Source organism: Hyaena hyaena, unplaced genomic scaffold, assembly GCF_003009895.1.
Source record: "Hyaena hyaena isolate Hyena2069 unplaced genomic scaffold, ASM300989v1 scaffold_247, whole genome shotgun sequence".
In the NCBI taxonomy this organism is placed as follows: domain Eukaryota; kingdom Metazoa; phylum Chordata; class Mammalia; order Carnivora; family Hyaenidae; genus Hyaena; species Hyaena hyaena.
Genome location: NW_024080879.1, coordinates 297,017 through 324,071, shown reverse-complemented (window position 1 = coordinate 324,071; position 27,055 = coordinate 297,017). Strand labels below are relative to the sequence as shown.

The 27,055-nt window shown below is 38.8% G+C and overlaps 1 protein-coding gene across 1 annotated transcript in view; it reads right to left on the bottom strand.

Annotated features, from left to right (window-relative positions):
• Positions 1 to 27,055, bottom strand: part of PTPRO (protein tyrosine phosphatase receptor type O) — a 241,249-nt gene that overhangs the window by 89,572 nt on the left and 124,622 nt on the right. Inside the window, 2 exon segments of the mRNA XM_039244655.1 lie at positions 479 to 637; positions 16,601 to 16,874. Coding sequence (XP_039100586.1) covers positions 479 to 637; positions 16,601 to 16,874 — 433 coding nt within the window.

The following is a 27,055-nucleotide window of genomic DNA, read 5'->3' as shown; positions in this document are numbered from 1 at the left end:
AATGAAATCATTTAGCTGGTCATATAGATAAAAAATACATCCAAGGGTAGTAAAAAGCACTATCATTTGCCTTTGAGAATAAGTTTGGACCACTTCCAAGGGAAACTTGGTGGAAGGTGCTTTTCTCGTTTCCTAGTTCTAGAAATGCCCTTCTAACCCACCTGGAAGGAATTGGTTAGGTGACGTGTTTCTAAGCTTAAGTTTGAATTTATTTCTCGTCCCAGACATGCTGCCTTTGGCATGGTTAACATATAAGTGGTAATAATTTGAGTCTTTCTTATCGTTATGCATTGCGTGTGACTCTAGCAAACCAGGTGTTCTAAGATTCATCACAAGATTTTCATTAATGAATACCTCTTTTTAATGCTTCTTTTATGGGTCAGATCGTGACCTCCTTAGAGTGAGAGAGAAGACCATTAGGCAAACACCATGTAAAAAGGAGTCATTATCATTTATCACTCTTCCTTTTACCTCTTACCTTTATATAACATTGTTCGGAAGTCTTTACCTTCCCAGTAGCTTATGTTTACTCTCGTGAAAACATTATATTTTTCTGGATAATGAATTTCAAAGAGGACTCCTGTTTCAGGAGAGGGTTTATAGTCATATATTGAAACACTGGTTACAGGTAAGGGTTCTGCAGAAGGGAAGTACATGGAGAAAGGGGAAGTGGAGAAAAAGGGACAAAAACGATTGTCAGTACTTGGAAGTGCCAAACATTACACCTATCACAACTTTATACACTTTTGTTATCCATGAGCATTAAAATGCCACATACTCATGAGCTGATTGTTCTCCTTAGCAGTAACTGACAAAAGACAATTGTGTGGTGTTTTGTGCCTTTCAAAGAACTTTCATGTTCATTTTCCACTTGCCTTTTGCAACAACCCTGAGATCTAGGATGAGCAAATGTGAGTATTGTCATTCAACAGATAAAAATAATGTTGATGATTCAGAGACGTTAAATTATTTGTCAAAAGTAACTTAACAAGTACGTGGCAGAGTCTGTGTCTCCAAATCCTTAGTTCACTCTTTTTTCCAAGCCCGGAAAACTTGGTATTAAAAACAGACCAGTAGCAAACCATGAGAGACTCTTGAATGCTGACAAAAACTGAGGACTGATGGATGTGGGGGGGAGGGGGGAGGGGGGATGGGCACCGAGAGGGGCACTTGTGGGGATGAGCACTAGGTGTTATATGGAAACCAACTTGACAATAAACTATTTGTTAAAAAAAAAAAAAAAAAAAAAAGACGGGGCGCCTGGGTGGCTTAGTCGGTTAAGCGTCCGACTTTCGCTTAGGTCATGATCTCGCGGTTCGTGGGTTCGAGCCCCGCGTCGGGCTCTGTGCTGACTGCTGGCTCGGAGCCTGGAGCCTGTTTCAATCTGTGACTCCCTCTCTCTCTGACCCTCCCCTGCTCACGCTGTCTCTCTCTCTCTCTCTCTCCTGGAAATAAATAAAACATTAAAAGAAAAAAGAAAAAAAATAAAATAAAATAAAAATGAAAAAAAAAAAAAAAAAAAAACCCAGATCAGTAGCAGGAAATACATCTGGCCCTGACCAAGGGTAAACGTTTATGGGATCTTTTATTTCTCTGTGTGAACGTAACTACTTCTTTTTCTTTTTTTTAATTTATTTCTAGGAGAGAGAGAGAGAGACAGCGTGAGCAGGGGAGGGTCAGGGAGAGAGGGAGTCACAGACTGAAACAGGCTCCAGGCTCCGAGCTGGCAGTCAGCACAGAGCCCGACGCGGGGCCCGAACCCACGAACCGCGAGATCATGACCCAAGCGAAAGTCGGACGCTTAACCGACTAAGCCACCCAGGCGCCCCGTAACTACTTATTTTTCTGTATTAAGTATAAGAATGCAAACCATCCTAGGTTGTGAGAATCATAGTTTATGGTGTTTATCAAAACACTGTCCCTGAAGAAGTTTAAAAAATGTGTATTTCCTTTTGCTTGACTTACTGATTCATCACAAAACTTTTTAAATACTCATTTTTTAAAATTGCAATTTAATGTATGTGTACATCTCCCCCATATTCCATTCTTCGGCAGAAATCTTTTGTCAAATGACTGAAGCCCCTCACCCTTCTTACAGAGCTGTTGGATAAGTTTTAGCTGCATTCATTTTATTGGAGAAAATCTTTTAAATAACTTAGTTTGGAGTCCACTATTGTATTGCAGGAAAAAAAATTTGATTCAAAGTTTTGTCATTAGGAATTCTTGGAAATCATCTGTAGCCCAAAGGAAAGCAATATCCTTACTTTACATTCTACACTTTTAAAATTTCAATTTTGATACCATAGGACATCAAAATTTGATTTAACTTATTCCTCAGTTTTCAAATACCTACTTTGTTTCAATCCATAGGTAAATACTTTTCATTTTGCCCTCCAGAATCATAATCTCTTTTAGCTTTTACTTTTGATTGAAGAGATCCAGGAGGGACTGAAGTGACATGTTAAATCTTTGATTTATCCTGGAATTCTCTTTTTTTCTTTTTTCTCTTTAACATTTATTCATTTATGAGGGGCAGAGAGTGCAAGCGGGGAAGGAGCAGAGAGAGGGAGACACGGAATTCGAAGCAGGCTCCAGGCTTTGAGGTGTCAGCACAGAGGCTGACTCGGGGCTCGAACTCATGAGCTGTGAGATCATGACCTGAGCTGAAGTCAGATGCTCAACTGACTAAGCCACCCAGGTGCCCGTTTCCTGGAATTTTCTTAAAAAACCAAGCCAACCTCTATCAAAAAGTCAGGAAGGGCTTTCAGATTACGGCATATGTTGTGATCGTGTCCCTATAGACTACATGCTATATTCTTTCTGGTTAGAATGTTTCTGTTTTATCTTTGACGTGTCCTGGGTCTTCTTGCTTTAAGGTAACAATTACATACTGAACTCATTTTGTCATGTTAGCAAACCAACCACCCAACCTCTGAAGACTCTTGAGTATTTCTCTTTGATTAATGCCAAAGAACTTTTCAACTATTTGAAAGTCTTTCTTTCAACTCAGCCCGATTACTAACTCAGGGAGTCTACCAAATCCACCTACCGCCTCTGGATCTAAGAGAACCACAATGAAAGCTAACAACAAAAAGCAGCCACTGAGCAGGGACTCTTCCAGATCTGGAGTCTTGTTTCCCATCCTCACCAGGGTTCTGTCTACGGAAGAGTGTGAGGCCCACCCGGTCTTTCACTCTCTAAGGCATGGAGTCCACACATCAAAGCCACGGCCCAACTTTGAAACGCAAGAAATAGATGAGGACTACAGCATGGATATTTTAGTTTCTGATTTTTTTTTTTCCTGCTGCAAGCCACTTAAATTTAAACTGAGAGAATTCGTAAAACGCCTACTTGAACGTTCGCTTCCTATAGTTCTCTGAGCTTCAACCTGAGTGACCCAGGTCAGCTGTAAATTCTAAACTGCAAGTCCAGGCGTTACAGACGCATATTCAATCCAAGAATTGCTATTTTCAAGAGTACTCAAATGCATTCTCTAAAAATGTTTTACTGTCTTTCCAGTTCCTTCCCTCATTCTTTTTCTTTTTAGAAATTAAAGGATGTGCTATAAGCCAGAGCTGTTATTACGTGTTTTTCAGTGATGGAAAGGTTAAATTCTGATCTAACTCAATATTCCTTCCTCTTTACACTTCCATTTCTTGTCTTGGGGACCAGGCTGGACTAGATGGAGAAACAGAATTGTTAGAATATGTAAATCATTTATTATTTTGCTTGTTTATAACTTTTTTTGTCCTCAGGTCTTTTCATTGTTCAAAAAGGTAAGCATTACAATATATTTGCAGCTCCCTCATATAACTTACTCAGATCCCATTTGCCCTCTTAAAATGGCCAGAAGTCAATGATTACTCTGAATTTGGTGGTTATCTTCTGATTTTTTTAAATTTTTATACTTATAGGTATCTAACATCGTATGAAATGTTATTTCACATGTTTTAAAGTATGTTGATGGTTTCATATTATATGACTCATTCTGCAGCTTACTTTTATTACCTATCACTGCTTTTGTGATTCATCCATCTTGATTCGAGTATCTCTGGGAACTTTATTTTAGTGTTCACTTTAGAATTATACAAACTATACCATTTATCTATTATTTTGTTAGATAGATTGCTTTCAATCATTCACTTTTGCAAATAATGCTGCAATAAATATCTTGGGACATATTTCTGGAGGTTGGAAATCCCGGATAGTAGGGTATGCACATCTTCGATAGTGTGAGATATTGTAAAAATGTGTTCTGACTCTCTGTCAATTCTTATCCAATACTTGCTCATATCAGCCTTTTTAATTTTTGCCACATGAAGTTTGCCATATGAAATTTTGTTTAATTTCCTATTCACAAAGGAGGTTAATTATCTTTTCTAATGTTGGTCATTCAGCTTTTCTTTCCTTAAAAATGTTTGGTTCTTTTGCTTGTTTCATGGATTCTTTTTCCATATCCCCCTGCTAATTTGTAATGCAACTTTTGTTGTATACTGTATTCCCACTGACTTTGTATATGTGTGTGTGTGTGTGTGTGTGTGTGTGTGTGTGTCCTGTGCCTTCCTTCTGGATTCATCTTCCTTGTTAAAACATATCACTTAGTAGTTATTTAAGTTAGGGCCTAAGTGTTCAATTTTCCTAGGCTTTGTATTCTAGAAAAGTTCTTTATCTTTGTTCTTGATGTAGTTTAGCTGGGCATAAAATTAAGATTTCCTCTCAATATTTTGTTAGCTACTGCTCCATGGTTTCTTGAATCAATTACTGCATAAGAGAAAACTTCTGTCAGTTTTCCTTTATAGATACTATCCTCTTTCCCTTTGGTTACTTCTAAGCTTTTTATTTATTCTTGGCAATCTGCAGTTTCACCATCACATATTAGGTTGTCTTATTTTTTAATTGCACTACCAGGTGTTTGGAATGCTTTGTACATCTGTGGATTGATGTTACTCTTCAAGTCTTGGAAGTTTTCATAATCAACTCTTGAAATATTGTGCCCATCATTCCCTCCATTTTCTTTTTCTTGAACTCTTAACCTCCTTAGAACCTCTACCACCTTCCTACCTGAGAATTGTGCTAAATTATAAGGCAATCACACAGCATTACCTTTCAATTTATTAGCTATTTAATTGTCATCAGTACAGAACTTATCCCATCTATTTTTCAATTAAATTTAAATTTGATTAGTTCAGTTAATTTTGCCTAGTCTAACCAACTAAATATTACATTAAATCAGTGTATTTTTCATTTCTAAAATACTTTAATTTATGCTTTTTGACACATTTTTGTTTAATTTTTTCCAACCTTTGCTTCATATTTTTTAATCCTTTTAAAAAGATGGTATTCTTGTATTTATTTCTTTGAACATCATAGCATACTGTACGTCCATTGTCAGATGGCTATACAAAATATAATTGGCAATGTTTAGAGTTGTTGTTTTGACCTTTTTTAGCAGAGATTTCTTTCTGTGTTTTGAAATGAAGGCCTTAGGCTAATTTTGTGTTTTCTTCTTGTCTCATTTCTTACTTCTTCTTGCTGTTGAATCAGGTTAGCCATAGCTTTCTTTCAGCCCACCAGATCCCCCAGTCTAGAAACTGGCATATGATGTTACTTTGAGATCCTTGACATTGTGGTGGATATAGTGACTATCACAAATTCATTCCCTGAGTCAGAGGATAACTAAGCATGGTCCTTGATAGTAAAAGTGACTGTGTGTTCCTTGTATCCTCAGGCCTCCACTTAAAATTGTTTCACAGGCAGAAAGCATCTCTGCTCCAAGCAAAAAGCCTAGCTCAGTGACCATCTAGTAGGGAACATTTCAATCCTTATTCTCCTGGGGCCCAAGATCAGGGCTGTCTTCCTTCAGATGTAGAGCACAGAGGCCCCAGGGCTTCAGCTCACCTCCTTGCTTAGACTTTCTGTTGTTTCTGATTCATAGAGACAACTCTCTTATTTTTGAGGCTACCAATGTACTTCTGGTTCTCTTTTTGCTTTGTGCCAGGAGTAAAGAGTGCATCACAAGCAGGTATTTACTGCATTAGTTTGCTAGAAGTCCTAACATTAAATGCCCCTTTTTTCTTTTAATCAAAAAATTTTATATGACATTTAATCTGATTATTTTTTTTCTCATTAGTTGTCCCACATAGTAAAATCTGATGTTTAAATTGAAGACTGTTTTATGTCCCTTAATTATCTTTGAATCATTCATGACAATCATGAATAGGAAGTTTCTTAAAGTTCTGGAAATGACTACCTTAGATAAAAGAAGAGGAAACAAAAGACACGTAGGGCAAATACTATTTTACAAAAAGCAGAATTAGCCCTGTGCTTGTGGGTAACTGCTAAGTGCTGAGAGGTGCTTCTTTCTGAAATTGTTCTGTTTTGATGGATTAAAACTAAAAGAATTATGGGGTCAGTGACCAGTATCCTTGCTTCTGATGTGATCAACCTAAGAATGTATCTGTTCTGACATGTTCCTCTTGAGAGAAAGAAACCTGTGATTAGGCCCTCACTTCTGATGGAGAATTAAAAGAAGGGGGTGGGGTGGGGAACTGTTCCCGGGTCCCAGGCCAGAGTTCCTAGTTTATGTTTAGATGGAGATTTGGAGGGGCACCTGGGTGGCTCAGTTGGTTAAGTGTCCGACTTTGGCTCAAGTCATGATCTCACAGTTCATGAGTTCAAGTCCCATGTTGGGCTCTGGTCCTCTGTTTCCCTCTCTCTCCGCCCCTTCCCCCCTCAAAAATAAATAAACATTTAGATGGTGATCTGGAACCTAACCTGACAGCTCAGCTCTATCCAAGCAGGCTACTGAGGTGAGTTGGCAGCTGCAGTCTCTCGTGGGCCAAGACTCAGGGCTCCCGTCACACTCATAAGCTTAGTTCAAGTCGTTGCCATTTCTTTCGCAGAATATTTCAACAGCTTTCCAAATTACTCTCCCTGCCTCTAATCTCACCTTAATTTTTTCTATTTACTTCTTCGCAAAACTTCTAAGCCTGCAGGCTCTTGATCCTCTCACTTCTGTCAGAATCTCTGCCTTAAACCAGTCACTTCTACCTCATGGACTCTGTCCTGCCTGATCTGTGTTGACTCTCTTTTGTTTCCAACCCCTTGAGTGGTTTTCTATTTAATGCCATTGGCATTGTTTATATTTCCTGATTTTTATATTAGGTGCTACACGTTTTGTTAAAGAGTTTACTTTAATATTCCTCACAATACAAAGTATTGACATTGTTTTATAGCACCCTCTACTAAATCAGCAAACTTACCGCCCTCCAGACAAATCTGGCCTGCCACTTGATTTTGGATGACTTGTGAGGTAGGAATGGCCTTTCTATTTTCAAATAGTTGACAGAAATTAACAGAAGAATAATATTTAATGACACAACAGAATTATATGAAGTTAAAGTTTGGTATCTTTAAATAAAGTTTTATTAGAACACAGCCATGCTTGTTTGCCTACATATTGCATATGGCTGCTTTTGTGCTGCAAGAGCAGAGTTGAATAACCGCAACAAAAAACCCAAAATAATTATTATCTAGGTCTCTACAGAAACCCTCACCACTGCGACAGATAACAGATTTAGAAACTAAGATTTAAAGAAAATAACCTACCTAATGTTACACACATGGTTTCTACGTTTCTTTATTTGCTCTAAAGTTCATACTTTGAACCACTACTCAAAATACCTGTTTGATAATCTGTCCATTCCAATGCACGATTCAGGATCCTATGACTTGCCGCTCTGGTATAAGAAGGAGCTTTCCCCAATCGGATCTTAGTATGTCAAGTCTTTGTATCTGTCACCATTCCTCATCACTTATAGATTAAAGTCTACACTCAAGGTTCTTCTCTATTTTTCTAGCCACCTTTCCTATCATTTTCTGGAACCATGGATGCTTGCCATCATACCTCCTTGCAATTTACAAGTGGGTCATGCTATACAAGCCTCCATTCTTTGCAAATATGATTCCCTTTGACGCTGTTATAATGCTTTCCATTCTTTATTCACTTAGCAAATTTTCACTAAATTTCCAGTGATTGTTTCTTTAGAGGTGCCTTCCCAATGTTTCCTAGGAGAGCTGGGCAGTCTCTCTCACATACGTCTCTTACAGCTTTTATATTTTCATAATGGTTTGTATATTTGTTTTTTACACTATAGTATACCATCTTTTAGCATGGGTATTTATTTATCTTTATTTTTGTAGAATCTAGGACGTGACGTGCAGAATGTGCACAATAAATAAAATAAAAACTCATGCATTTAAAAAATTTATAATACATGAATTTATATTTATATAATGTAAAAATATATGTTTATATTTGTAGAATATATTATAGAATATATAATATTATATTTGTAGAGTGTCTCTAAAGTGTTTGGCAATGTTTACAACTACTATCTCTCAGATCATTCTAACACATGAGATGGGGGGTACAAATAACATTTCCCCAATTTTTAAGCAAATGTTCTCATGTATTATTGTATCTATTGAGAAGCAACTTCTCTCTAAAGTGCAGGCAATATACTGAAGGTTCTCAGTCAATTAAATATTAATCAGATGTCAGAGCCTAAGGGTTGTAAAACTCCTTTGAACTGGCCAAATGATTTATTTGTGCTGAATTTATTTTTTGCCATGTTTTCCATTTTCTCTAAGAGCACCAGACTCAGAACAACTAGAGAGAACTGGCAGGGGACTGCACCAGGGCCAACTGCTTTGTCATAGCTAATTTCATCAAGACAAGCATCTAACACATAACAAATGACTGCAACAAATGTACCCTTTTATTCTCAAGAACACGTGTCAACATCTTGAGCAGATACTATGAATGTTTCCTAAACTTTAAAAAGAGCTGCCTGTTATAAAAATAAAGATGGTAAAACCCACATCATTAACTGACAAATAACGGTAATTTTAGAGCTCAAAACTAGTCTTAGTCATCAAGTACTTTAATTCCTGCTTTTTAAGGGAGGAAGCTGAAACCGAATGTCACCTAATGTCACCTCATGCCTAATGTCACAAAAATATTTGTGCCTTAATTCCCAGTTCTTATATTCTGAGTCTATTATTCCTTTCAAAATCTGGGAGAATGTAATTGAGTCTTTAAAAATGAGACAAGAAGGTGAGAGACAAGAAACCATGATTAATTAAGTTTGCACTTTAGAAATCAATGAAAATTTCCTCTTCCACTTAGGATGTAGAAAGCTACAAGTCAATGTGACGCTTCACCCTCAACAAGAAGAAAAAGCCAAATAATCCATGAGATCATGACTTTTCTTGAGCCTATCAAGGAAGTGAGATTGCCAGGCAACTGAATGAACTAGATACCAAGAGTGACAAGCCCCCTGCAGACAGAAGGGACTGACTGCCTCACCTTTAGCAGAGCGAGGCAGGAAGAAGGCTCCCATTAAAGCAGAGAAGAGGATAGCAACTAAGATGTTCATGAATCCATAAGGGCTGGGTGTGTTTTCAATGGGTTTAGAACTGCTCTGTCCAAAAGCTTACTTATTAGCCACCTGTGGCTCTTTTAATTAAACTCAGAATGGATCAAAATTATCTAAAATTAAAAATTAGTGGCTACTGTACTGGACAATGCAGATATAGAACATTTCCACCATCCAGAAGTTCAAGGACAGCTCTAGTTTCGAATGACTGGGAGTCCCAGACACGAGTAGAGTCCACACTTTCTTTTGGCTCTTATTGTGGGCTTTAATCAGGTGCTCAGGAGAATATTGAGAGTAAGAGCCTCCCCTCACCCCAGGGGGGTGGGGTGGCACAGATATGCAGGTGATCATTTGCTCCACTAATAGATTACTTTGAAACCTTACTCAATTCCCTAGCTCTTTCTTGAATACAAAGCAGAAGCCTTAGGACATTGGGAGGGGCAGAAGCATCTTTCTGTCTAAGTTCTCAGGCAAAGATACCCCCTTCTGAGGGATGGATAGGAATGAAAGAGTCTGATCCTGGGAGAGGGGCAGAATCTCTCTTGGACCTATGATCGTGCACTCATACAAAGCAGAATTCTACTACTACCAGGGAAAAGACAGAAACTCCAACCCAAGGCCTTCCACAGGTGTGAGGTAGACTGGTTGTCAGTGTACAGTGGGGGTTAGGAACGCTGACAATTTCCCGGTAGGTTCACAGGGTCTGCCTAAGCCTGAGGCTGGGTCCGAGAATCTCCCCTATCCTCACCAAACATACAGCACTAGTAAAAAGCAACAGCAATCCATTGTGAGAAGAGGGGCAAAATCCTGGAGACCAGTGGTACAGATGTTCAGGACTTGTTGATACTGAGGGTAGAATTGGAGCACTGAGAAATATACGCAACCACTGCTGGCGGAAAACACTGGAAAGATGTGAAATCTGTGATGAACTGAAAGCGACGATACCTTAAGCCCAGTTTGCCTAAATCTCCCACACTAACAGCCTGGCAATATGGTAGATTAAAATTAAAGCCAACAATATAAATATTTATGTTAAGTATAAATGCTCTGAACGAGCACTGTCAAAATTGTTATCCACTAGCCACATACACTACCGACCCTGTAACATGAGGCTAGTGCAACGGAGAACCTGAATTTAAGCTTTGTTTAATTTTAATAAATGTATGCTTAAAAGTTATGTGTAAACTCTTATATTGACCATATAAAATGTATGATATATATGATATCATCTATATGATCATATATTGATCATATTACTGAAATAGTAATATTTTAAATGGAATAGATTAAGATTAATTAAAATGTTAGTAAAATTAATTCCACCTTTTCAGAAACCTTTTAAATGTGTCTACCCCCAAATTTAATATACATATATGATCCACATCCTTATTTTTATTAGAGAGTGCTGGTCTAAACACTCCAATTAAAATGCAGACATTTTCAGATTGGAAAAATAAGTACCATCCAGCTCTCTGATGAATATAAGAAACCCGTTTACATATAAAGACATAAGTAGGTTGAAAATACAAGGATAAAACAAGTATACTATGAAAAGAGTTAACAGAAGAAAACGAAAATATCTATATTAATAGTAGACAAAACCAACTTCAACACAAGGCATATTTCCTGGGATAAGGCGGCCATAACATATAGAAAACAAGGTCATGCCATGTGAAAGCTGGTGCATGTGCTTTGGTCCTATGGGCTCCCACTGCTGCCCTAAAGTCCATACTGTCCACAAAGGGGATGTTCCTTGATCACCCGGCTCTGGTGGGCCATGGGCTTCTGTCCCTGGGTCCCACAGAACTGTAACAATTGGAGAGGCTCGCATCCAAAGACACTGCACAGGCAGTAGACTGAAACATACCATCAGAGTGTATGACAGAGGCCTATTTACTTGTCCTGGAGCTTCAGCCTGAGGGACAGGATTCGAGTCTGTCACACATCTAGGGGCTGTGCAGGTGCTCTTAAGGAACTTAGGTCAGGCAATTCTATTGTAATCTTTCTCAATCTTGCTATACAACTTGCTAGCACCTCCCAGGAAGGAGCTTATATGCTTGTCTGGAGCCCTGATTTTCACAACAGCTGTCCAGGGGATGCTTCCAGATCACCTGGTTTGGAAGTCAGCAGGTTTATGGTTGTGGTCCCTCAGGGCTGAACATACTTGCATTCTTTAAAAGCTTCTACCTGAGAGCGTGGCTTCCAGTCAGCCTGAAGCTAAGTGCTCACGGAGATCCCTCCCTTCGGAACACGGACAGATCTTAGCACACCCTCACCAACTGGGATGTAACCAGAATAAATCAGCCTGCTTGGACGATCACAAAGGTTCAAGAGACAACCAAGAGCTAGGGCAAGGTTGACTAATAATGTTCATCTCCTACACAGGGCCACTCCTTCAAGACTGGGAGAAGTAGTTGTTTCAATTAATACATAGATACAAATACAGAGAGTCAAGAAAAATGAGGAAACAAAGAAATATGCTCCAAACAAAAGAGTAAAATTAAAGCTCCAGGAAAAAAAAAAAAAAAAAACCCTTAATGAATGATAAGTAATTTACTTGATTTATCAGGCTCAAAGTAACCATCATGAAGACATTCAGTGAACTCAAAAGAATGAATGAACAGAGTGAAAATTTCAACAAAAGACATAGAAAATATAAGAAATTACTAAACAGAGGTCACAGAGCTGAAGAAGGCCATGACTCAGCTAAAAAATACGCCACAAATATTCAACAGCAAACTAGAGGAAATGGAAGAAAGGATCAGTAGAAGACACGGCAGTGGAACTCACCCAAAGAGAGAAACAAAAATTAAAAAAATTTCTTAAAAAATGACCTGTAGGACCACATCAAATGGAATAACAATTGCATTCTAGAAGTCCCAGAATGAGAAGAAAAAAAGAGACAGAAAACATATTAGAAGAAATAATGGCTGAAAGCTTTCTTAACCTGAGGAAGGAAATAGACATTCAGGTCCAGGAAGCCTTAAGATGAACCCAAAGAGATCCACTCAAGATACATCATAATTAAAATGTCAAAAGTTAAAGATGAAGAGAGAGTCTTAAATGTAGCAAGAGAAGTTATATACAAGGGAAGTCCCATAAGACTATTAGCATTTTTTTCAGCAGAAAACTTTATAGACCAGACGGGAGTGACAAATATATTCAAAGTACTAAAAGGAAAAAACTTCCAACCAAGAATACTCTATCTGGCAAGGTTATCATTCATATGTGAAGGAGAAAAAAAGTTTTCTAGATAAGCAAAAGCTAAAGGAATTCATCACTATTAAACAGACCCTACAAGAAATGTTAAAGGGAATTCTTTAGGCTGAAAAGAAAGGACATCAATTAGTTACACACACACACACACACACACACACACACACACACAATTATTGTTATAATCAGAATATGATAAAAAGAAAGAACATCAGTTTATATATACACACACACATATATATACATATAAAATTATTGTTATCATCAGAATATTTGGGATCTGACTAGACATTTTCCCAAAGAAGACACACAGATGTCCAAAAGGCACTTAAAAAGAGGCTCAACATCACTAAGTATCAGGAAAACGCAAATCAAAACCACCATGGGATATCTCCTCATACCTGTTAGAAAGGTTATTATCGAAAAGAAAAGAAATAACAAATGTCAGTTAAGAATGTGGAGAAAAGGGGACCATTATACATTGTTGGGTAGGAATATAGACTGGTACAGCCAGTATGGAAAACAGTATGGATATTTTTCAAACAATTAAAAATAGAGCTACCATATGATGCAGAAATTCCACTTCTGGGTATTTATCCAAAGAAAACAAAAACACAAATTTGAAAAGACATATGTACATCTATGTTCACTGTGGAATTATTTATAAGGCCAAGATACAGAAATAACCTAAAGCATCTACCAACAGATGAATGCATAAAGAAGATGTGGTGTATATACGTGCAATGGAATACTACTCAGCCATAAAAACAAGTGCATTCTTGCCATTTGCAACAACTTGGATGAATTTGAGGGTACTCTACTAAGTGAAATAAGTTAGACAGAGGAAGACAGATACTGTATGATCCCACATATATGAAAATCTAAAAAACAAACAAAACAAAGCAAAACTCATAGATGCGGAGAACAGAATGGTAGTAGGGTGGGCGAAATTTGTGAAGGGGATCAAAAGGTATAAACTTCCAGTTACAGAATAAATAAATCATGGGATGTAATGTAGAGCATAATGACCAACATCAATAATGTACTGCATATTTGAACGTTGTCAAGAGAGTGAATCTTAAAAGTTCTATTACAAGAAACAAAATTTGAGACTAAATGGTGACAATGGTAACTAGGCTCTCTGTGGTGATCTTGCATTATATACGAATATCAAATTGTTATGTTGTAAACTTGAAACTATGTAACTTTATATGTCAAATTATACCTGATTATAGAAAAAGAAGATATGGCTAACTTAAAAGTTTAAAGATGTAAAGTCAAACTTCCATATAGAGTTCAAATTATGCAAAGCATAAACCGAAAGAAGTGCAAAGAGAAACAAATAAATTCACAGATATAATTGGAGACTTTTCACACACCATTATGAGAAGAAGTAGACAGAAAATTAGTAAGGGTAGAGAAGACGTAACCAACTTGACCTAACTGAGATTTATCAAAACTTTGCCCAACAAGTGGGTACAGAATACATACCAAGATAGACCATATTTGTGACCACAAAACAAACTGAAACGATTTTAAAGCAATTGAAATCATATAAAGTATGCCTTTTGATCACAACAGCATTTACCTAGAAGTTAATAAAAATATTTCTGATGGGGGGGCACCTGGGTGGCTCAGTCGGTTGAGCGTCCGACTTCGGCTCAGGTCATGATCTCTTGGTTCATGGGTCAAGCCCTGCATAGGGCTCTGTGCTGACAGCTAGCTCGGAGCCTGGAGCCTGTTTCAGGTTCTGTGTCTCCCTCTCTCTCTGACCCTCCCTTGCTCATGCTGTCTCTCTCTCAGAAATAAATAAAACATTAAAAAAAAAATTCTGGGGCGCCTGGGTGGCTTAGTTGGTTAAGCGTCCGACTTTTGCTCAGGTCATGAACTTACAATCTGTGGGTTCCAGCCCCCTGTCAGGCTCTGTGCTGACAGCTCAGAGCCTGGAGCCTGCTTCAGATTCTGTGTCTCCCTCTCTCTCTGACTCTCCCCTGCTCACGCTGTCTCTCTCTCTCTCTCTCTCCTAGAAATAAATAAAATATTTAAAAAAAATTTCTGAGGGGCGCCTAGGTGGCTCAGTTGGTTAAGCATCCTACTTTGGCTCAGGTCATGAACTTACAATCTGTGGGTTCCAGCCCCCTGTCAGGCTCTGTGCTGACAGCTCAGAGCCTGGAGCCTGCTTCAGATTCTGTGTCTCCCTCTCTCTGCCCCTCCCCCACTCACTCTCTGTCGCTGTCTCTCAAAATAAAATAAAGACATAAAAAAATTAAAAAAAGAAATATTTCTGAAAAACACCAAACTTTTGAATATTCAGCAACACACTTCCAAGCCTACGTGTCAATAAAGGAATCACAAAGGAAAATAAAAATATATTTTGAATAGAACTCATTGCACATGCTAAAATATCAATGAGACATTATAGAAATCTCTTATCATGTACCTACTTATCATTTACTTACTTATCAAATGTCTTATGAACCATTCACTCAAGGGTTGACAGCTAGAGCTTTGTCTGATCTTGAGTAGCTGAACACATTCTAATGAATGTTTGGTCAGCAACAGTGACTACACTTTTATTTTGCTTTGCTTAGTCCTTTTTTTCTCTGCTCATTTTCCCGCTACTTGCCTAACTAAATTGAATTAATATTTATTGTTCACTTATTAAGTTAAAGTTCATGCGGGGTACTTATGAGATTATGAGGATGAGTAATGCAGGGCTTCTGATTTGAAGAAATTGTATTATAGTCTTTGTATACTTAGATCTGTTGCCTGGACCAATTAACTCTCAATTCACCTTTTTCTGCAGCTTGTTTAAAATAATATTTTAGAACAGGCAAGTTTTTCCTTTAATTCTAGTAGGTCACAGATTTGTTCATTATATCTACAAACCTTGAAGGTCCATTCCTAATTTTTAAGATTCATTACTGATTTTGGGACTCTGCCAAGGGAAACTTTAATTAATTTTTGACAGACATATTAAAAATATGTCTTCTAGCTTGATTCTGAGTTCTTGCTTCCTGATGTTTCTCTTTCCTTTTATCCCAAGAGAAAAATTTCATGATGTTCTTCTTCCTTAATTGTGGCGAAAATGATTGCATGTAGCTGGCATTTAAAAAAATCGCAGCCACTGGAAAATTTGCACTGAAGAACAATAAGCTAAAAGAACTTCACTGAGCCGTTAAATTGCTCTACTGTTCAATTCTACCATCTTACAGATAACAGTTTTTCTTTCAACATCCACCTCAACATGCTCAGTAGAGCTGTATCTTACTTTGAGATTAGATATTAAAGTCCCAGAGAGTAAAGTGAAAATCACATAGTTAAAATCACTCCTAAAATTCATAATATCAGTATCAGTTCTTTAAGACATGGGCCACTGAAGGTTAAAATGCCAATGATTTGTTTTTCTTGGTGTTTTTCTTGGGCAGTGGAAGCCAAGGCTATTTTGAGGGTGAGTCAAGAATAAAAACTAATAAATAATGATATCTTTTTTCTCTCAGCTAAAAATACGTATAATTAATTTTGAGCAGGCTACATATGAGTATAAATTCATTGTCTCAAAACCCAAATTGCTTAATATGAGAATATGTGTTCTGCAGAGAAATAGCTTAGTTATGATCATACTATTAAGTTATATAGCAAAAATTACATGGTCCAATCACGAATCTAAAGTTGTCATTCTGTCTCAAAAAAAGACTATCTCATTGAGGTTTCCTTTTTTTGGTATAAAGCAGATTTTTTAAAAAATAAAAGGTAACAGTTAAACATTATCCAATGCTGGCAAAAACCTGTATTCTTAATATAAAGCAGAACTTTAAATTTATGTCACCTGACTTCAAGGCGATGGATCCTGCTGTTCCGGGCTGACTTTCTTTCAGTGAGAGCCCCAAGGAAATATACCCCAAAAACAAAGACTAGAGGAGAATATTACAATTGATGCTTACTTGTTAGCACAGTGATTGATCTGGATGGCTTGGTAACCACATTTCCATTTACCACTACCAGAGTGATTATATAATAAAGGCCATGATAATTAGCCTTAAAGGTCACAGGGGGAGGCAAAGTGTTGTTGAATTCCTCAAATTCGAAGAAGTAATTTTTTGATTCCCCCGTTATTTTCACAACATACACAGATGATGGACTCGTGACATCGGAAGCTTCTAAAGAGACAACGATGCTATTATCGTCTTGAACGGTTACATGGAATGTTGTGGCATTCTGTTGGAGAAAAGAGAAAAAGAAAGGAAATGAAGGTCAAATTGAGATTATTAGCAATAAAATTATGCTGAGATCATTTTTCTAAAACTAATATTTGTGATAAGCATCACGCAGGTATTTTAACATTCAAGGAAAAGCAGGAAGAGAGAGACTTAACTCTCTTAAGTCTAATGATCTTCTCAGGCTTTCACTTTTGATTCTTCTCCATCGAAAAGCTGCTTCCAGTTCATGGATTGTGTCATGTAACAAACACAACATAAACACTGTGGAGATGCGTAAAGAATGAATGAATGAAAATCATCTCGGCACTGAACTTCCAGAGAAGTCCTTGGTTTCAGCTATTCTGGAGAAACTATATGGTTTGAAGCACTCTATTTTACTTTGGAAGGAGTAGTGCTGTGATAGTCCTAAGGAAATTCTAGAAGCTGGTTGTAAGACAGTTATTTCCTGTATCACTTTTTGCCTGTCAGTTCTGAAAATAAAAAAAGTCAGGACTGAGAATCCTGTGATAATCCTTATCATTAAAGGTTAGCAGATCTTGAATAAGAGAAGCCAAAATGCTCTTTGAAGAAGGAACCACACAGGATCACTGGGATCAATGGAAAAGGCAGCGGTTAGGGGAATAAAAATCCTTTCAAGGGTCTAGATTAATGTTTATGGACAGCATGTGAAAAGTCATTGTGTAGTTGGTTTAAATATTCCTTCCTGATTCTTTTCCATATGGCACAAGCAGATTCAGTCCTGCTCTCTGATATCAAACAAGACTCATATACTTTATATTACTGCTGCTTTGTTTTTATTCTTTTAATTATTTTTAAGTGTATTTATTTTGAGAGAGAGCTCATACACGTGCACACATGCACATGCGCAAATGGGGGAAAGGCAGAGAGAGACAGAGACAGAGACAGAGACAGAGACAGAGAGACAGAGAATCCCAAGCAGGCTCCATGCTGTCATTGCAGAGCCCAAGGCAGGGCTCAATCCCAGGAACTCTGAGATCATGACCTGAGCTGAGATCAAGAGTTCGATGCTTAACCGACTGAGCCACCCAGGTGCTCCACTGTTGCCTTGTTTTTAATTTGTCTTCTGGGTCTGTGGGGTCCAAGGGAGTTATTTCACTGATCTGAACCTCGGATTCTCTTCGGCGAAAGTGGCACAGAGAAACCGCTACTACTTGTTTAGGACTTACAGGGACCCAGATATGAAGCTACGCAGTCTATAAACGTAATCATCTCATTTAATATTCAAACTGACCTCATGACATAGGTATTATTTTCAATCTCAGTTTGTAGTTAAGGAAACTGAGGCTCAGAAGGATTAAGTCACTTGCGCAAGGCCACACATCTGGTTTGGACGCTTAACCACTTATCACACAAGTACCAAAATTGAGTTCCATTATTATTCCACGTATCTGTTTGTCTTCCCCTCTTGACTTAGTATCCTAACTCCGAGTCGGACACACACCTACAACTGCTAAGTCTCTGTTAAATGAATGAAAGCATTGCTGATGGCATTAATTATATGTGGACATTTGCCTCTTACAATTAACCTAATGGTAACTTACATGTTGTCAGTAGCCAAATCAAGCATACAATACATATCAGTTCCCTAAAGGAGGTTAGAATGTACCTAAAAATGTATTCCTTTTTTCTTATTACTTGGCTTTTTTAGAAATCTAGTTTTTACAGGTCCTACTATTTGCAAAGAATATCTGGCCATTAACAGAAGTTTAATTCTATGTTAACATTTAGGAGACTTAATTGTGTTCATGATATTCTAACCATACCAGACCCTAAGTCCTCTGGGAGCAGGGACTGTGTCTCATCTCCAGCTCTAGGACCACTGCCTGGCATCTAGTAGGTGCTTTGTGATCTGGGCAGTCCTAGGCAGGTCTCTCGAATACAAAACAGTCAGTGTGGACTGGCTTTTTAAATGTCCTTTTATCCACATTGTCTCTCATCCTCAGACACATGGACAGGTTTCTAAAATAGTGTATTTTGGGGAAACATAATAAACATATAGAAAATGTGACCCATTTATTTTTCCAGTGATCCAGGTGGAACTATGAGGCTAAACCAAGCATTGAATATCCAGTAACATTGAACTCTGTGTTTTATTCATTATTGGTTATAGATACTGGTTCACGAACTCAAAAAAGAGTTAAGTTTACAAACATCAGGTTCATAATTATTGAGTTTTTTGCTCTATGTTTTATTTATGTATTTATTTATTAACTTATTTTATTTTATTTATATTTGAGAGAGAGCACGTGCGCACACACACAAGCAGCAGAAGGGCAGAGAGAGAGAAGAGAGAATCCTAAGCAGGCTCCATGCCCAGTGTGGAGCCCCACTCAAGGCTCCATCTTATCTCACAATTGGGAGATCTTGATATGAGCCAAAATCAAGAGTCAGAAGCTTAACCTACTGAGCTACCCAGGAGCCCCTACTCCATGTTTTAACAGCCAATAACAAAGTTTTTGAGGTAATGAAAAGAGGGATAAATAGACTCAATTTTCTAAAGTGTTTAAGAAATATGTGTCTAATGGGTCATGAAGCTTCCCAGTGCAATCTTCCAGGGAAAGAGACTAATCTTCCAAAATCTAATGACAGCGTTGGGGATGATTGTATCAGCCATGAAAATAAGCATTGGCCCATGTGCCCCCAGGTTGCCAAAAATAAATCAGGTAGGCTAATCAGATTCAGTCAGTGGGATTAATGAGAAGAAGGCAGCAGGCCAGGTGACTGTAGGCAGTGAGCCTAAACACATGTCATCATGCTGTTTCTTCTCTGTCATCTTTGCTTCAGCTTTTCCTGGAATCTATATTCAGGAGAAAATACTGAATGTATGCTACAGTCATGTAATCCCTGCTGAGTCCAGAAAGGAGGAAGAATTATAAGTAATAGAAATGGATAAACTTAGGCAAGGCCAACATGGATTTATTTGGTGGATAGAGAAATATTTAAAACTTTTTATTTTGAAACTGAGTAATAGTATTGCTTGACTCTGCAATGAAAATATTTTCGCTGAAATTTCCTTTGCAGAATAAGATCTAATATAGAAATTTCTCCGCTCCAACACCCTCATTTCACACTTGAGGGAACAGCGGTGCAAATGTCACATGGCTAATTGACGGCAGAACAAGGTTTAGGATCCACACATCCTTATGTCTCCTGGTATTTCTCTTCCATGAACTTGAGGCAGCAAAAGGAGCCTGGTTGCTTGGCTTCACCTGTTCGATGATCAGTCCTGGGGAATAGAAGCTACTGGAGACAGGGCGGGCAGCACCAAAGAGGAGGAAAATGAAAGATGAGGGCCTAGAATGTAGGACGAGGAATAAAACTGGCTTCAGAGATGTTTGAGTCAGATGTCTTCAGAAATCTTCCACCATCTCTGATAAACACGGCAACTGTTATGTACTGATCTCCTAATGTGGATCAGGATTTGCACTTGGGATTTTACATGGTTTTTTTTTTTTCATTACAACAATCTTTAAAAATAAGTGTCATTCTCTGCATTTTACTCAGAGAAGTTAAATAATCTGCTTAAGAACACAGCAATAGACTTGGAATCAGAGGGTCTGAGTTTCTATTCCTTTGCTGAGAACACAGGAAAATGCAAGGATCTTTTAACTTCATCTTCTTAATTTGTAAAATAGGGGTGATGACTATAACTCATGGGATTTTAGTAACAATTGAATGGCTTTTATAAAAATGCTAAAGGATGATCTCGATAAATATTGGTTGTATTTCAAAAGTTCCGGTGTTTTAATTATGTTCTGTATCCCTCAATGACCATTAAACTATAGAGGTTCTATATTCATTTAACTAACTTCAAAACTCTTTGGAACTCTGTAATCATGTTCACTTGATATTACATTGACAAAACATTGGAGAGTCGTCCATTTTATCAGTTCAACAACAAACAAACATTAGCTGAGCGCCCACTTGGCGTCTGGTATCTTGCTGGGTGTTGGCAACTGGCTCTGAGTAAGACGGGGCACTTGAACTCCTAGAGCTCGGACCCTAGTGAGAGAGGCTCACTCAAATGCATAATTATAACACTATGTGAGTACTGCTAGTTGCAGACTTTGAAAGCCTGACTGGTTGATGCCTGGTTTTTCTGCCTGGCCGGAATCCTTTCTTAGATTGTACGCTGTTATTTTGGAGCACTGTTTCTTTCCCACAACAAAGCCAATAAGGGGTCCCAGTGGGGGTTGTTAATAGTGTTGCCCCACTCCTAGGTCAGTACCTTGACGAGTCTGGGTGAATCATATTGCCCAGTCCTCTTTTCATGGAGAGAGCCCTAGGGAAGTTCATGTGGACCAAGTCAGCCAATTAGATGCTTTCTCTGAAATTTTATAACAGGAATTAATGGGAAGGAGTTTTTTCTGCTCTGGTGCCAACTATGTATGAATGTACATCTGGAGAAGTCAGTGTGTATAATTTCTGTCCCATGAAGACAGAATTGAGGAAGAATCCCTGATATGGTCTGAGGCCCTGGTTTCAAACATTCTGTGGCCCAGCCCTTGGGCAGTGTGGTGACTTGAGTGAATAAATCCCAGTTTATGGCTTAAGTCGATTAAGCTGGACTTCCAAAATTTACAGCCAAAGGTCCTGGTCAATACAAGAGAATTGTTCAGTGCTATCGATGTGTACAGAAGAAAGCAGTTAATTTGGCTTCTATGATGGGTACGAGGGGAAGGTTTCAAGGTGGAAGTGATGCTTGAAAGAGGCTCAGGAGTCTACCGGGGAAACAAAGGTCAGAAAGTCATCTGGAGAAATGGGAAGAAGACCCCACAGTCCTCTGGAGTGGTTGGATCTTAGTAGGATCCTTCCTTCAGAGGGGAGGGTTGATAGCCCAAGCCAAGATGTGAATTTGGATATTTTTGGGGCCCAAAGAAATCATGGACTGTTTTAATGTAGAAAAGTGAAATGATTAGACCATAGTTTGGAAAGATCCATATAATGAGGAACATGGACCAGTATAGTTAGGAGTTGCCCGACCAGGCCCACCTAATGCCAGCGGACTATTAAGGAGGCTGTTGCAGCCATTCAGGGAAGACCCGATGAAAGTCTAATAAACTGCTGGCTACCCCAAATCTGCCTGTGGGACTCTGCATCCGGAACATGATCAATTCTTCAGCTGGTGCCCCAATCAATGATTAGATTTATTAGAAGGCATTTTAGAGGGAACAATTAGAATATTCTGCTGTGCTAAGGTTACCACATAAGAACTAATGGGATGCTCAATTCCTTTAAATAGTAATATCAATGGTGCCTGGTGCTTTTTCTAGCATTTATGGCCATACTTCTCTGCAGATGCTATGGAATTCATCCACTTCACCTCCTGTGCAGCTGTAGGAAAACTTCTCGGCAACATCTTCTTTCCTTTTGGTTCCTTTCAGGAAGATCAAAGTCCCAGAGCTGTCCCGGCAGGGAGAGCTCCTCCCAACACTGTCTCGGAATTCTGCACAGCGCTCTGTCAGAGATCGTCAGAACAGAATTTGGATGTTGATCTCGAAGGCTAGGGATGGCCTTCCCCTAATTTTCCATTATTTGTGAAACCTTCAGCAGCAGACATATATCAGGAACCGTGGGGGATGTTGGGATTGATTGTATTTAGGAGTAAAGAGGAAGACAGGTAGTATGTGCCTCTGTCCTCCTTAGCATTGTGTCTGACCAAGAATAGCAATGAGGAGGAGGAGGGGGAGGAGGAGGATGGTATCATCGTAAAGAACACTAACTTACACAGTTATGTGCTTGTCATGTGCTGCCAGAAACTGCTCTGAAGCTCATCCGGCAAGCTGCTGCTATTTACAATCTGCTGTGTAATAGACTTCTTTGTATGTGACCTAAACATATGTTTTCAGGGGGAGCACGTCAGCTCTCTCTCCATGCCCAAGGCTGCATTCATGCCAGTTCAGCCTTTCGTGCTTTACGTGCCTGGATACCTTCACTTCTGTTTTTAGGGTTTCATAATACAGAGCCCTCATCTCTTTTGCCTCTTTTTGGCAAAGGAGTCCACACTCACATATCAGACAGGTAATATAAATGTGAGAAGCTGTCTAGTAGAACAGGATTGATGGATGAAATAGTTAGCAAATGGAAGGGTGCATACATTACCTAAAAACTCATTAAAATGCACAATTTTAACAAAATAAAACTATGCTGGCCAAAGAAAACACATTTGAAGGTCAGTCTCAGCCCAGAGGATGCCAGCTATAACACTCGAATTTGTCGCACTGCCATTTCCTTGATCAAACACCTTACCTTTGTACCTGCAGCTTCCAATCATACTCTGCTCCGCCCAGTCAGAGTGCAGAATGATAACAGAATTCCGTTACCCACTACGCATTCATTTAAAATAAATCAAATGCATTTCCTTATCAGGTTATCGTGAATGAATGTGTTAAATGGCATTTTATTTTTTTTATTTATTTCATTTATTTATTTTCAGAGAAAGAGAGCTTAAGTGCATGATAGGGGAAGAGGCAGAGAGAGAGAGGGAGAGAGAATTCCAAGCAGGCTGTGCACTGTCAGCACAGAGCCAGATGTGGGGCTCGATCTCCTGAACTGTGAGCTCATGACCCAAGTTGAAATCAAGAGTCAGACGCTGAACCCACTGAGCCCCCAAATGGCATTTTATTACATATATATGAATGCAGTAATTATTTCCTGATTCCCAATATGGACTTGTGGCAGAAGCTATACAGAGCTCTTAATTTTGGAGAGTAAACAAAACATGCCTATTGAAAAAACTTAACCTGGCATTTTAAAGTTGGAATAATTACGTTAAGCTGCAGAGATGTGCTAAAATTCCATGTGATATTTAGGAAAACAATAACAGCCATACATCACCCTTTGTATTTTATAAAGCACTTTCAAACACACTTTCCCATTTAATCCTCAAAACATCTCATTAAATCATTATTTTACTTCACAGATGAAAACACTGTGGTATAAAAAAATTAAATTGGTTTCTCAAGGCTACTCAGTTATAATGGGAGGAGCTGGAGCTCAAGGCAATTCTTCTTCTTCTTTTTTTTTTTTAAGTTTTTTTTTGTTTTGAGAGAGAGAGTAGGTGTGAGTGAGTGGGGGAAGAGCAGAGAGAGGGAGAAAAAGAAAGAATCTCAGGCAGGCTTCACACTCAGGGCCGAGCCTGATGCAGGACTCGTTTCCACAACCCTGGGATCACGACCTAAACTGAAATCAAGAGTCAGATGCTTAACTGCCTGAGCTACACAGACACCTCAAGGCAATTCCTTAACTACAAATTTTATGACTCTATTCTACTACAGTCCCCAGATTGTAAGATCCTGGAGCCAGAATGATGTCCCAAACGCTACTTGTTCATATCAGTGTTTAATTGGTGGTGAATTGCCTCAGCACAAACCATGACTTATTCCTCTAGATTATGCTTGACAGATGCTCCAAAAAGGCCGGTATCGCAAAAAGGACAATTTTGAGAGAGAAAATGCAATTCTGGAGACAGACAAACCCAGGTTCAAGTCCCACTTAAGTGATACCCTTAATTTTGATTCCTGGAGCCTCAGTCACTTCCGGTAAATGATGGTAATGTTAGGACTGGGCTTCTGAAGGGAAGCAAACAAGACTGTATGTGTACATTACTCTACCCAACACCTAGTATTTAGAAGATTCTCCAAACTCAAGAACTAATTGTTACCACAAAATTTCTGATCTGTGTTTTCACACTGATTTTCTTTGGAACATGGAAGTTTTAGAAGCTGTATCTTTTGGGGACACTACCACCATGATTCATACATGGCTCAGTAGCTATTCTGCCTCTCGGGCTATTCATCCGGCAATCAGTACTACCCCTTTTTGTGGCATCAGGAACAAGAGCAGCCAGTATTTCTTCTTCTCTCATGCCTGTGTATAAGCCCGAGCTGCCCTAGTTGACTGCAGGTTACCATGGGAACAGTTGTGAAGCCGTGCCTCGCTGATGACTGACTCGGAGGAGGTGGGTCCACAATCCAGGAAGCACAAAATACATTTGCTATCAACAGTTCACTGATCAGGCCACTTCCAAAAACAGGCAGCATTCTTCTGGCTTAATGTTGTTATGAAAAATAGGGGCTCCTGGCAAGTTAATTCTATCTGTAAAACAAGTGTTACTTTCCTAAAACGAAGCCCTCAAGAAAAACACAGTTTTGCCCGAATGTTTTATTCCCCAGACCTCTTTTCTATCCTTACCAATATTTCTAGTTTGAAACGAGTCTGACCTCAGAAAGGCGCTTCTGAAAAATGTAGCTGTCCCACTTATTGAAAGATAATGTGTAAGATGACGGTGCTAATCGTTTATTTTAGAATGGATGAGTTCAGTCAAATTTCCCCACAGGCATGAAGCATCTCTCTAGCTGAGACACCAGTTAGTTAAATCCTGATGAGAGCTAACAGAGAGTGCAGTCTCCTTGCCCAACATGTAGTTCACAGCATATTCAGATGTGACCTTGGTGACCTTTTGTAAGCACTGACCTTTAACATCCCTGAGTTGCTACCTTCCTCAGCAACAAAACTGCCAGACCTTCAAAGCTTATAGTTTCTTGTGCCCTCCGCCATCATTGGGGTTTTATGGTTTTCCTAGAAGACTGAGGTGTCCATGCCAGAGAAACTAAAGCCCAGGAGTTAAAGGAGATGAAGTGCATTACTTTACATACACACTTTGCTCAATGTTTGCCTTCATGTAGTTTTTGAAAACCGAGTGCTTGCTGTATGCGTGGTGCTAAGGATATAATGATTGAGGAAGGAAATTTGGTTGTTGTCCCAATGGTCTTTGGAGTCTACAGCAAAAGAGAGGAAATACCTCATTTTAAATAGATGAATAATTACGAGTGTTGAGAAGCGCATAATGATGAAAGCAGACTAGTATGAGGATCTAATTTGGAGGAAGGAAGAGTTCACACAGGTAAGGACAAACATTAAGTCACAGCTGACCTGATAAGGAGCTGGATCCTCATTTACAGTAGGATCCATATTTAGAGTAGGTTCTCGAAATAATGTTGAGCCTTATGCCAAAGGCAATGGGAAGCCACTTATGGGTTATTAGGAGCGTGAAATGATTGGATTTGTATCTGTAATAGAAGAATATATTGTAGACTGCTGGCTCTTGAATTTCTATTGGGGGTGGGACTTTTAATGGAAAAGTACTTGATAATAAATGAACCACGAGGGATAGAAAGGAACACTTTAAAGGTGTGAGCATAGGAATCTAGGCAAGCAAGCAAACAAACAAACAAAAATCCAAAAAGCCATCAAACTAGTTACAAAGAAAAGTTTCAAGTTACAAAGAAAAGAATGGCTTTATTCCAGAAAGTAAGAGAGCAAGAGAAGAGAGAAGGGGCTAGAAAAAACAGAAAGGAGAGCCAGCAAGATGGTATGATGCTGGCATAGGAAAGAGAAATCAGCCAGTGGAAATATCCAGATGGAGGAGGTCAAAGAGCATTTTTAAAACTGGAAATGCCTAATGTTCCATTCGAAGTTCACATTTTGTGTACTAAACACTTATCTATCTTCCCAAATCCCAACCTTTGATAATCTTTGCCATGCTCGCAAATGTTTTAGGCAAGTGGGTCATCTGTGGAACTTGCTGAAAGGGCTGAGTTTCCCATCCATGTGTTAGGATACAGAAGCCCTATTTGTGGAACTTGGTGCCTGAGGGAAGAAGGAGTGAGAAGGCAAACCTCCTCCAAAGTGACAAAAATCCCAAGGTAATTTGAACTTTCATGGGAGACGGGAAGGGATTTAAAGCCAATTTCATTTAGGTCTCCAAAGGGCAGGAAGCTCCTTTTGGTTATATTACAGAGGGCTGGTTGGTGAGGATACGCAGAAATAAGTGTGATCGAAGTATTCTAGTACAGATATGAAGGTGACTAGGACCAGGATGATATCAGCAGACATTTAGAGGGTGTGCTCCTCAGAACTCAGTGGCCTGAGATTTGAGTTGGTTGTGGGTTGGTTGGGGTATGGGGTTGTGGGGTATGGGGTATGGGGTATGCTAGATATTAGCAGGGTCGGAAGGAGAGTGATGTGTATCATTCATTCAGTTCAGTTTGATACATAATGAGTATGAGATGCCTGTGGACATCCAAGTGCAAATGCCAAGTAGATGGTAAGATATATGGATCCAGAATTCAGAAGAAAGCTCAATGTCAGATATTA